Raw genomic sequence first — 12,349 nt, 5'->3', positions numbered from 1 at the left:
CTAAGCTGCCTCACATTTACCACCTTATGAAATTTTTGAACAGGTGGTCTGTACACAAACACATGTTAAAAAACAGAAAGAAAAAAATATACCCAAATAGATGATCTCTTATCAAAAGTACTATCTTGCTAATCAGAAGCCACAACTTAATTCTGCTCTTTGGGAGATTATGTGGTCTCAGTAAATAAACTGTGAAAAGTAAATGATTTGTAAAAATCAAAGCACATATACAAATCATCCCAGACACCATTTCTCATTTTCTGACATAGTACTGCATACAGTACTGGTTTTGGTCCTGCATTCTTACATCGTTTTGAATGATCACCAGACCATTAATTTTAAAAGTCAGTCCCTTTGTCTGTTGTAGTAATTGCCTGGACTTGTTTTTGTACTTTGGAAAAGGCAAAAAGACCAACCCTGAGTTGGGTGGAATCATTTTTGGAATAATGGTGGGTGGCTGTTCACATCTGGATTAGGTATAAAACGATAACATTATGATGAAGAACGCCACAGAGCCTCATCTGCATATAAATAGACCTAATCAGAAATGCAAATTGCAATCAAGCAAAATTTTTAAAGGCTGTGTGATTGTACAGATAAGGAAAGGTTAACACTTGCATTGTTAAAGTAGTGAGCCCACCCAGAGTCTTCCTCTGAGAGAGAAATGTTTTCGGAGAGTATAAATCTCTTAATCTGCAACCCACCCAGGAAAGAGCTCCCTGATTGCTTCTTTTTCGGTAACCAGAAGCTTAAGCTGCCAAACAGCAGCCCGATTCCGATGAAAAACAAACAACCAAACCTCTTGCACAAACCTCTTATGCATACATACAATAGAAAATATACTAGCATTTAAATGCCCTCCAAATGGACCTCTTTCAGCACAGTGTCCCATTGAGATGGAAATCGGGATGGAGAGAAGGTCTTTTAACTGATTTACTTTTCTGATATTTTTTTTAGTGCTGCTCTGAGTAGATATGAAAATATAATACTCACTTTTTCATCCCCAAATTTTCCTGAATATTTGAGAAAGAGTCAAACAAACAAAATGACCAGATGTGATTATATAATTAAAAAGAAAACCCTGGTATGTAAACACATTACTTAATCCAAAATTGCATTTTAGTCCTCTGGTGCAAAACACAATAAAGGAGTATTTCAGAAAAATCAAAGTACTGAAAATATATGTAATGGTTACAACACGTCCTATTTTCTTGGAATATGCTGTCTTTCAGGAGCATCCATCCTCTTTCCTCCTCCACTCCCCCTATTTTCCCAGAAAAGAAATACATTTTATAATCAGGCTTTCTCTGGTTTGGCCAGAAATTGTTCACTAACTATTTATTATTCCTCTTAACCAGCCTCTTTCACAAAGAACTAATGAGCCAAGAGCGCCATCTTGTGTCCTACCTTGGAATCTTAAAAAGCGTTTTCACAGGATGCATGTCAAAGAGGGGAGGGTCTCCATCCCCCAGTTCAATAGCTGTGATCCCCAAGGACCAGACGTCACACCGAGCGTCATAGGAAGAGTCATACTGCTGCTCACAAGCAATGACCTATCAGACAAAAGCAAAACACATCAACCCCACTGCCACCTCCGATGTCCTAAAAGACCCATGGACTATCCTAGCCCCCTCTTAGTTCTTTTGGTTATTCTTTTTTTTTTTTTTTTTTTTTTTTAAAGATTTTTTTTATTTATTTATTTGACAGAGAGAAATCACAAGTAGATGGAGAGGCAGGCAGAGAGAGAGAGAGGGAAGCAGGCTCTCCGCTGAGCAGAGAACCCGATACGGGACTCGATCCCAGGACTCTGAGATCATGACCTGAGCCGAAGGCAGCGGCTTAACCCACTGGGCCACCCAGGCGCCCCATCTTTTGGTTATTCTGATATTGAATCCCAGTGATAGTAAGGGATGTGTCATCTAGATGTTATTTGTATGTGACTGATTTGTCAGCTCGATGTTCATTAACTTTATAAAATATTTCAATACAATAAGCATGCATTGAACCCTCTAGCAAGCACAGTGCAAGAGGAGGCATGGTTCATACCTCGCTGAGCCTGCTCTGACATCCCTTAAGGAAAGTCTTTGTCTGCCTTCACCTTATTACCAGCTGCTGAATTAACAGCAAGGAACAGTTGTTTGCAAAGATGCTTGTTTCCTGCACAAAATCTCCAGGAGTGTGGCCAATTGAGCAGAAAGATGTTTGGAAGACTGGAAGACTGAGGTCGTTAACATAAAATAGGAACCACTCCCTACTGTGTACAAGAGCAGCAGAACCAGAAATGTCCCTGGGCTTGTCCCTGGTTTGGGGAGCATGGAACCCTGTGAGGAAACCTCTTTCTATCAACCTTTTGAGTTAGACAGGAAAAGCCCCTCCACTGAGACTTGGGGCTGTCACAGTGGGACTAGAAGAAAGCTGGGGTAGACCAGAAAATGTTGAAGAACCAGGTGTCCCTATTTGACCCCAAGTCTTTCTCCTCAACCAAGGATGACCCTTGGCTACAGGCAGGTAGGAAATTTTGTACTGCTCTAAATGGCCTATGTGGCAGACAAGTGACATCACTGAAGAACCCTGTGGGGCCAGAGTGACAGGCCTGCCCGCACTGTTAGGCCACTGGAAGGTATTTGGCTTTGATTCTGAGTAAGATGGGCCAACCGGCTCTGAAGAACAGAGTGACAGATTCTGCTTTCACGTTAGCAGATCTCTGTGGCTGTTATGCTGAGGATACATTAAAATGGGACAGGAGTAGAGGAAGCAAAACCAATTTAAAATGCTACCACAAGAATCCAAACTACAGACAGTGAGAAATAATCAGACTGATTACATAATTTTGAAGGCAGATTTGCTGACTGGGGCTCATGAGAAAGAGGAGTTGAAGACGAGTCCACAGTTTTTGACATGAGCAGTTCCAGAATAGAACTGGTATTTGATGAGATGGGGAAGACAGGAGAAGCAGCTTTGGGTTAAAAGGCAGGAGCTCTGCTGCGGACCTGTTAAGTCTGAGATGTCGGTGAGACTTCGGATGGAGAAGTCCATTTTAGCAGGGGTGAGTCTTATACCTGACTAATGACCCGAAGAACAAACATGTGTTGTTTTAAGCCTCACATGTGCAATATTACAATGGTAGTGACAGAAAACTATTATATCTCTTCTTAGACCCATTTAATTGGCCTTGCAATGCCAAATAATGCCTACCGTCTCACCTGAGACCTGGTGCTTTTGCTTTTATCATTGCCCTCTACGCTTCTCTTCTGGTTTCTGAACCGAAGTAGCTCTTTTCATGTTCTTGCATCCCTGGCCTGAACCCAGCCCTCTCTTCTGAATAGACTAACTGCCATAGAATATTCTGCCATTTTAAAACGTGATTTCTAAGTGTGCATTCAAACTAAAGTTCAAATAATTCCAACTTCAGAAGCAGAAGCCATTTCGCAGTCTCCCCAAACCTCCCTTCCATATCCCAATCAGGTGAGAAACACTGCTATTTTTAAAGATCTCCAGAGAAGGCTATTCACCACCTTCCCTTTCAGAAATGACATTTCTAAACATGTGGAACAAACATAATTTTAGACCTATCAATCAGCAAACAGCTCACCATTCTTACATGTTCCTAAGAGGGAAAGAAAAATAAGACTCTGTCCTTCTCCAGCAAAAGCTACATCCAACTAAAATTTAAAGTGAACCTATAAGTAAATGACAAACCATGTCCACTCTAAATGTCCTAAGACAATATGAACTAGCATGTCCAATAAAGGACACGAGCTCCAAATGCTTGGGATATTAGAGGGAGACCATGCCTGGGGAAGTAAGACAACAAAAAGTGTCTAGTGCCCAAAGTCCACACTTTATGGGAGGAAATTCAAATCAACTTCCAGCCATCTTAGATGTGACACAGAAGGCAAGTCCAAGAACCCATCCAAATGTGAGAATGGAGATATCCTAATGTTTCACAAGTGCAGTCATAAAATATTCAAAATATTTATCTGGTTTCAACTTCTCTCTACAGACAGATCTTATCTTCGGTTCTGTCTGACTAATAGTATCTTTTGGCCAAATTCTCCTCCCGAAACTTAGTTTGTAATTCAACAAAGAAATTCTTTAAGATCAGCCTTCCAAAGAGGTTTACAGAAAATTTTGCTACTAAAATAATTCACAGATAATTACGGAGTACCCATGAGTCAGGCATGGTACCAGGTCCTAGAGAGGGAAAGCTAAGTTCACACATGTAATATTCACAATTTAATTCCACACTGTGAACTTAAATTCACAATTTAATCTTCATAATCTTCTGTGAGGTAGGTGCTATCCTCACTTTGCATAGGTGTGGAGACTGAAGCATAGCACAGTTAAATAGCTTACCCATGGCCCACAGCTAGTCTTTGTCACAGCCAGAATTTGAATCCAGGAAGAGAAGAGACAAGTAAACAAAACATTATAATATGATAAGTGTTCTACACAATAAAGTTTATGTTCAAAGAATGGCTGAATTATCAGCTGCTGCACTCATATTTTGAATAAATTAACCAGGTTTCTTGAGATTTTTGTCACTTAAACTCCCATCTCCTTGGAAGGAGTCTCTTTCAGGAGCAATCTTTCACAGAAGTAAAAGACCCCTTATGTGAGCTACATGTGGGATTCATAGACACACCCTAAGAGGATGCACCACAGCTGGGGTCAGCACATCTTGGACCTGGATTCCTTCTCTATCCAACACCAAAATCTACAACTATTTCTTAAGGAGAAGTAACCCCATTCTCCTCAGCACAGTATTCTCCTTATTTCTAGGTAAAATAAAGCTGAGTTAAGAATGCTTAGATGGTCGATTGGTCTTTGGTTCCCTTGCCCAAAAGAGAAGGCAACCTTTCAAAGAGCTCTCTGAATCAGATGTTCTGCTACTCTCCTAAGAAAAGGACACTGGCAACAGCAAATAAGTATACTGTGCTGAGACCAAGTTTCCCAGGTTCTGTAAGTCATGTTTAACATGAGGGGTAGAGAGAAACAGAGTGAGATGGCATGGACTCAGGCCCAGGACCCCAAACACCTCATTCTCTTGTATCTCTTCACCTCACTTCACTACCACCACCCCAAGGAGGAGACGTGCCCAAGGCAAGTGTACACATACATTCCTTGACCTCAAGTCTTTGCTTCAGTCATAGGAGTATAAATGATGTTGGTGGCAGTGGAATAGGGAGGACGGAATAGGTATAAGAAAGAGCTCAAGAGAAGACCTGCAGGATTGGTCTTCCCTTGGAGAGGGATTTAATATGGGAGGTTAGGGAAAGGGACACATCCAGAAAGACTGACATCTTGATCCTGGGTGATCAGGAGAATGATGGTGCCGTCAGGGATGTAGGGAGGAGAAGTCATTTTGGCAGGCAGTATGACAAGTTCAAATTGGGTCTGAGTTCTACCCCTCACCGGATGTAGAAAAATAGCTTGTACTCTTGGGAACTCACTTTTTTCCACATAAATGCAGTGAGAAAACCGAAATTCTCTTAAGATCAGAAGCAGACTATATACTAAAGGGTAATGATAAAATACATGTTTTCAGTGACTACATGAAGTTTTATGTTACAGTAAATATACCTTACATCTCAGAACTCTATAGATGTAAATCCTCCTATTGTTAGTTGCCAACAAAACTCCTCAAAATTTGTAGTTTTAATACAGTTATAAGTACCAGAAGCAGATACCAGGTTGTTTATCATAAACTTTAACAAATTTGTGTGTCTATCTTAATCCAGTGTTGTGAATAGAAACCTGCTAATAAATGTCAATTTTATAAAGTATGGATTCTCCCAAGTTGATTTTAAAGTCCCATAGCATGTTGGAGGTTGATGTGAAGAGGATGTGCCTTCTGCAGTGTCCCATGAGACATGTATATGAACAGTTACAAATGTTTAGTGTACCCAGCAAAGGCTAAGAGCATAGCATTAAATGATTCAAAACAGAGACAGAGTCCTAATACAGTACTTGCTAGTGGCCTAATGACTCCAAGATTAAAATATTCTCCTTTTGAGGTGCCTGGATGGCTCAGTCAATTAAGCATCTGCCTTCGGCTCAGGTCATGATCCTGATCCTCAGATCAAATCCCAATCAGGCTCCCTGCTCAGCAGGGAATCTGCTTTTCCCTCTCCCTCTGCCTACTGCTCCCTCTACTTGTTTTCTCTCTCTCTCTCTGTCAAATAAATAAATGAAATCTTTAAAATCATAATAATAAAATAAAATATTAACTCTCTGACTCTTGAGAAGTTTCAGAGGTACATAAATTTACATAATTCTGCATAGCTGCCTTTAAAAACCCAAGTCTCTGGCATATCAGTGTTTATACGGTTTCTGAGTTTTATTTTTTTTTAAGATTTTATTTATTGATTTGACAGAGAGATCACAAGTAGGCATAGAGGCAAGCAGAGAGAAAGAGAGATGGGGAAGCAGGCTGCCTGCTGAGCAGAGAGCGCAATGCAGGGCTCGATCCCAGGACCCTGAGATCATGACCTGAGCCAAAGGCAGAGGCTTAACCCACTGAGCCACCCAGGCACCCCTGTTTCTGAGTTTTAATAAATAGTTTTAACCACTTGGTTCTAATCTACTATTAACCTCATCATTTTTTTTTATGTTTTAAAGGGGCCAGAGCCTTGATGATCTCAGTAAAGCGACCCCTTAAGTGAACAGAAGTAACCCACAGTAAGGATTATGTCTTATCTTTCTTTCCTTCCTGTCCACATCAATTTGTGGCACACTTCAGGGAAACTGTGTTGAAAAATCTTCAGAATGGAATCTGAATGCAATTCAGAAAGTCTGAACTCCATTATTTACTAGCTGAGTGCCTTTGAGCAAGTCCCTTGAAAACTCTGAGCTGAGGCTTCTTGAGTTATAGGGCTCTCACTTTCTATCTATAAAACAGAAAGGTGGGAAGGAATGATCTCTGCTATCCCTTCCAGCTTATATACTCTTACGGCTTTATGCTTTCTAAATAAGTGATTTTGGGGTTGATCTCAAACAGAGGTTAACCTCTCCATGCAAATTAGCTTGAGCAAACAGATTATTCTGGAGTGTGATCCAGAAGGCTGGAACCTTAAAGACTTCATTGTCAATATTTTGTAAAAGGTCTTAAAGTCTATGAAAAGATGCTGGTTGCTATGATAATGCCTGTTAGGAAAGATGAGCTTCAACATCAGAACAATGGTTTGGATGCCGGTTAATGGAGTATGTTCCTACCTTGAAATGTGAACTTATGGCTTTTCTGGTACCCTTAGACTACACTGATGCTTATTTTAAGATGAGGAAAAGCACTTATGCTTGGATTACTAACAATATCTATGCGTTAGCAGCCACAGTGCCCAATGGCAATAGCTATTGAAATGGGCTACTGAATAGCTACTGAAATAGGCTTGAGCCTCCCAAATGTCAGTCATTACTTCCTTGGCTGCCAAAAACTTCTCTTTCTAGAAGAACATGAGAACAAGAAATCAGTTTTCACTAACAGTTTAGCTCTACCGGTCTTTAGAGCAAAGGCTAAATATCAGTCAAATATCTTTATTAGGGCAGTTCTCTTTAGCCTTCTTCAGGTTAATGTATTCCAAAGTTCCAGACCCTCTAAATGTCCCTTGTCATTCCTTCCCACCCCACAGAGGGAGGACCTCCTCCCTTTTCCCAAAGAAGTTCAGGGCTAAAACTGCACCCACAACTTGATAACACAACTGCTTTGACACATATCATCTCCTGGTCCACCACTGGGCATGGTCAGCAGATTTCTGTTGAGGAGAGGTGACCCTTTCCTCAGTTACCAGGGGAATGGCAGAGAAAAAACAACTCTTAGTAGCTCTTGGATTGTAGAAAAATTTGTACCTCTGGCTGGTGAAAGAAAATCCCAGAGCCAGGCACTTTCGTCTTGGTTTTCCAATCCCTTACTAGATTACATTGGCAAATTACCTCAACTCCTTGCACCTCTTCTTCCCATGCAAACCAAGCAACTGCTTTCTCTGGGCCTTGTTTTGATGTACTGATTATGAAAATGCTGGTTACCCAGCTTTTTCTATGGTATCAAAATTAATTAGAGATATCACTGTGTCACTGATGTATGGGTAATACCTATTTTGTTTACTTATTTAACCCTTTTTGCATTTTCTAAAGTGTCTAGAGGGAACATGAATTCTTTCTACAACAAAAAGCAAATATTGTCTGTTTTTTGTCTTAAAAACCTAAATAAGTACTGAAAAGTTTGCCTTAATTTTCAAGGACATCTTTCATTCCTCTAGAGTATTTGTTGGCTATTGGGATTTTTCATCAATAAGTTGGCAGGTTAAAGGTAGTATCTTGGTCATGAAACCAGGTTCCCATGAGATTAACACAAGAAGAATTAAAGAAATTCCCTTTCCAACAATAACCCTTTCTATGTAAGCACAAGGCTACAGGTAGTACTTTCACTTCCTTAGGCCATCACGATCCCATGAAATGCTCCATGATTATAGTTTCATTTCAGCCTCGACCAAGAGTAGGGCTTGCTGATAAAGCTCTGAAGATAGAATTAAGATCCACTTTCTATCTCTTGCAAAAAGACTTGGGCTATAGGAACCTAAGGGAACAAAACAGTCTCTCCTCATCTCAAGGTCTTCATTATCTAAGAAAAACACCTGTATTAGATTAGATGTAAAGGGGATAAAAGACAGTAACATATGAGCTCCTGCATTCAGAAAACCTAGATTTCTCTGACAAGATATTTAACTTAAACCATTTATCAAATTATATATCAAAGAGCTGCTGGACTGAAATCTCTTTCAATAATGTGACTTTAACCAATACTTTCAAGCAAGTAGTATTATAGGAGCACCATCTAATATAAGGAAAAATATTTTTTACTCATAAAAAATAGCTCATCAAACTTAAAAAATAATAGATGTCACTCGGACACTCGCATTTTCCCACTAATATTTTTAAATGTCATTAAAAATGCAGTTAGGTTTGCCTTATATGTTCTGATTTCTTACCTTACTAGAATTGATGGTGTGATACAAAATTGTAATCAAAGCTCAAGATTAAAATTTCACTCAAGTACGCAGGCAAAATGCTGTTATTTCAAGAGCTAAATTCAGCTCTAAAATCGGCAAGGCAAATAGACCTAAAGCTATTAATCCTTGGCCGACCTTGAACCCAAAAATGCAGTCAACACACTGCCAAATAAGATGGGCTGAGAGGTGCACGGGCAAATAGGATTCCTCATTTTGCTTTTGCAATTTATGTAGCATAATCGGTATATGTTATTGATCCTAAACATTTCTGAAACAGAACTTTTCTTGAATTGGAAATTTCAGTTAAAAATATTTCAATGGCAAATATTATTCACCAGATTTACATACAAACATCTTAAAGTGTTAGAAGCTGAGATACTGAATAAACATATGAAGTCTCTTCCTTTTGATGAAATATAACTTCAAGGAAGGATACATTTGAGATTTGCTTGATTTTTTTTTTTTTTTTTTTTTTTTTTTTTGTCAAGGGGATGTGGATTAGAAGATCTGAAATTGATAGGATTGGTTGGGTTTTCTTTTGGTGGGGGTTCTTTCATAAAACTCAAGGCTAGAATTGAAACTATATTTTATATATCGATAAACTGCCAAAAATAATTTAAATTATTTTTAAACTATCCTTATGAAAATCAGGAAGGTCTCGAATTAAAATATAATGTTTACAAGACTTTTCTCAGGATTGCTAACATTCAACTTTGCCTTTAGAGAAATAAAACAAGGTTCCAAATTAATGCCTGCGCAATACCAACTTCCCACCATGGTAGTAGAGGTTAGAGGTGAACTGGTTTTGGATTTGAGGCCAGGCTGACTTTGCACTTAAATTCCCCAAAGCCCCAGGAATGTGTCATTTATTCTTATTTATGTGATAAGCCCCATATCCATCTCAGGACCAAAATTCACAGAACTCCTTTGTGAAAGGTAAATTAGTGTGCCCATATTGTTCTATGCACCCTTAGTATGCAAAATGTTCTGAATCCATGTAAGGACACAGTGAGGAGATGGTATCTATGAACCAGGAACCTAGCAGGCCCCACCAGATACTGAATCTGCAGACATGCTGATCTTGGACTTCCAGCCTCTAGAACTGTGAGAAACAAATATCTGTTGTTTAATTAAAAAAAAAAAAAAAGGCTCTAAATGAACACATTTGCTTGGAAACCCAGTATAATCCCACTATCCTCCCCCGTTGCAGCAGCTTTCCCTACCAGAAATGGATGCTAGAAGGGATCTTAGGATCTAGATTTTTTTGTTTGTTTGTTTTATTTTAAGATTTCATTTATCTGAGACAGAGAGAGTGAACCAGAGAGGGAGAACATAGTGGGGTGGAGGGGCAGAGGGAAAGGGAGAAGCAGGCTCCCCACTGAGCAGAGAGGGCTCAATCCCAGAACCCCAGGACCACGACCCAAGCCAAAGGCAGACCTTTGGCAACCCCCTTGGAAACTCAAGTCCCAGAGTTGGAGGTGGAGGGGGCGGGAGGTGACTTGTCCAGAGTTACACAGCTGGTTTGTGGCCATACCAGGAGCAAGATCCATGGTCCCCCCACTTCCCTCCTGAGAGGCATCTCCTGGGAATTCTTATCAAACAGGGAACATTAGGTCATTGCCAAAGAGATTTCATGTACCATAAGCCATAGCCACAGTAACTTCCATACCTGGGAGCATGTAAGCACACCCTCCACTTAAGCAGATGGATTTACTGCTGCCTCTCACTTCCTTGCTGCCCCTGCCCTTTGCCAGCTAATGTTCCATTTCTACCAGGGTTCAGGTAAGGAAAGAATGAATAGCAGTTCTACAATTCAGGGCATTTTACAGCTTGTTAGGTCAGGTTTTATTACCCCCAATGAAGAAACAGATTCAAAAAGGTTAAGAAACGTGCCCAAAGTCACACAGCTAGTAGGTAATAGAATTGAAGCATGAGCCCACAATAAGAAACTAATGGGGATCTGGGGCACCTGGGTTGCTCAGTGGGTTAATTAAGCCTTTGCCTTTGGCTCAGGTCATGATCTCAGGGTCCTGAGATCGAGCCCCACATCGAGCTCTCTGATCAGCAGGGAGACTGCTTCCCCCTCTCTCTCCTCCTGCCTCTCCCCCTACTTGTGGTCTCTCTCTCTGTGTCGAGTAAATGAATAAAATCTTTAAAAAAAAAAAAGAAAGAAAGAAAAGAAACTAATGGGGGGGGTAGGTAGAGATTTTCTCCACTATAACAGAACTGCAGAAATGGAAAGGAAGCAAATCAAATAAAATATCTGAATGCTCCAACACAGGCATACCCCTTTATTTGCAAGTTGTCTCCGGATTCTGTCCTCTCACAGGCTGATGTCACCATGCAAACCAGGATGCCCTTGGGAATGTCATACATTCCTACCAGGGAGTCATTTCCTTTAACCTTCTAAAACTAAAGAAGGTGTGGAAAAAACCTGGGACGTAATAGAACACTACAAATACTAGTCTCCCCACACCCCACCTGCTCCTGCCTCACCCCCACCCCAAGGCTCCTGCCTCACCCCCACCCCTTTCCTGAGGCTGAATACCCTCCTCCCTTTGCTTTCTCAGTGACCATCAGGCAAAAGACCAAATGCAAGGTTTGGCCTAGGCATGAATTCCCTTTCATGGGACTGAACCCCTGGGCCCTGGGCCCTGGGCAGGGCAGTGGAGGCCCTGATGGAAGGGTAGCCACCAGGTAATTTGGGACTCAGAGCTCTGGAAGAACCAAGGCCAGGTCTGACATTCCTTCAGCAAGTACTTTTGCCCCTGTGGGAACAGTTTGGCCCTTCTAAACTTCCCAGGGAGGGGTGGGAGGACAGCCTCGAAAGCTCCAATTGTTCACAGAGGCCCTTATTTTGATACTACTTGCTCATCACTGAGTGTGGGATGGCGGGAGGAGAGGAGATAAAAGGCCTCTGCTCTGGCCCTCACATGCTTCTGCACATCTGGGAGCTGAAGCCTCAGATGGAGTTCTATATTTAGACCCATCGAGGAGGGTGACAACATGTCACCACCACCTCCAGGGCCAGCCCCCCACCTCTGCACTAACATATGACACATGACTCAACTTCCCTGCAGAGCTCCAGCTGAGAGAGGACCTCTTGCTGAAGCTGAGGTTAAAGGCTGGGGCTGCACTCAATCATTTTACCCTTACCCTGGGCCCTTCACCCACCAGAGCCCCAAGTACCTGGATTGTGCTTCAGAGCCCTTCAAGGCAGAACCACTGTGGGAATGCAGGTAGGGTCAGCCCAGAACAAGAAGGAAAGGAATTCCACTATTTCTTAGAAGCTGACATAAGAGTCTGGAGGAAATCAGGGAAGACAAATGGGTACAGAATCTCAG

General features: G+C 41.2%; 1 protein-coding gene across 1 annotated transcript in view; it reads right to left on the bottom strand.

The window, feature by feature from the left end:
- Nucleotides 1–1,403: 1,403 nt before the first annotated feature.
- Nucleotides 1,404–12,349, bottom strand: part of LOC116597751 (myosin-IIIb-like) — a 52,428-nt gene continuing 41,482 nt past the window's right edge. Inside the window, exon 7 of the mRNA XM_032355908.1 lies at nt 1,404–1,553. Within this exon, the coding sequence (XP_032211799.1) occupies nt 1,404–1,553 (150 nt within the window). The remainder of the gene's footprint in view (nt 1,554–12,349) is intronic.

Source organism: Mustela erminea, chromosome 8, assembly GCF_009829155.1.
Source record: "Mustela erminea isolate mMusErm1 chromosome 8, mMusErm1.Pri, whole genome shotgun sequence".
NCBI classification, from domain to species: Eukaryota; Metazoa; Chordata; class Mammalia; order Carnivora; family Mustelidae; genus Mustela; species Mustela erminea.
This window is presented reverse-complemented; position numbering and strand designations above follow the sequence as displayed.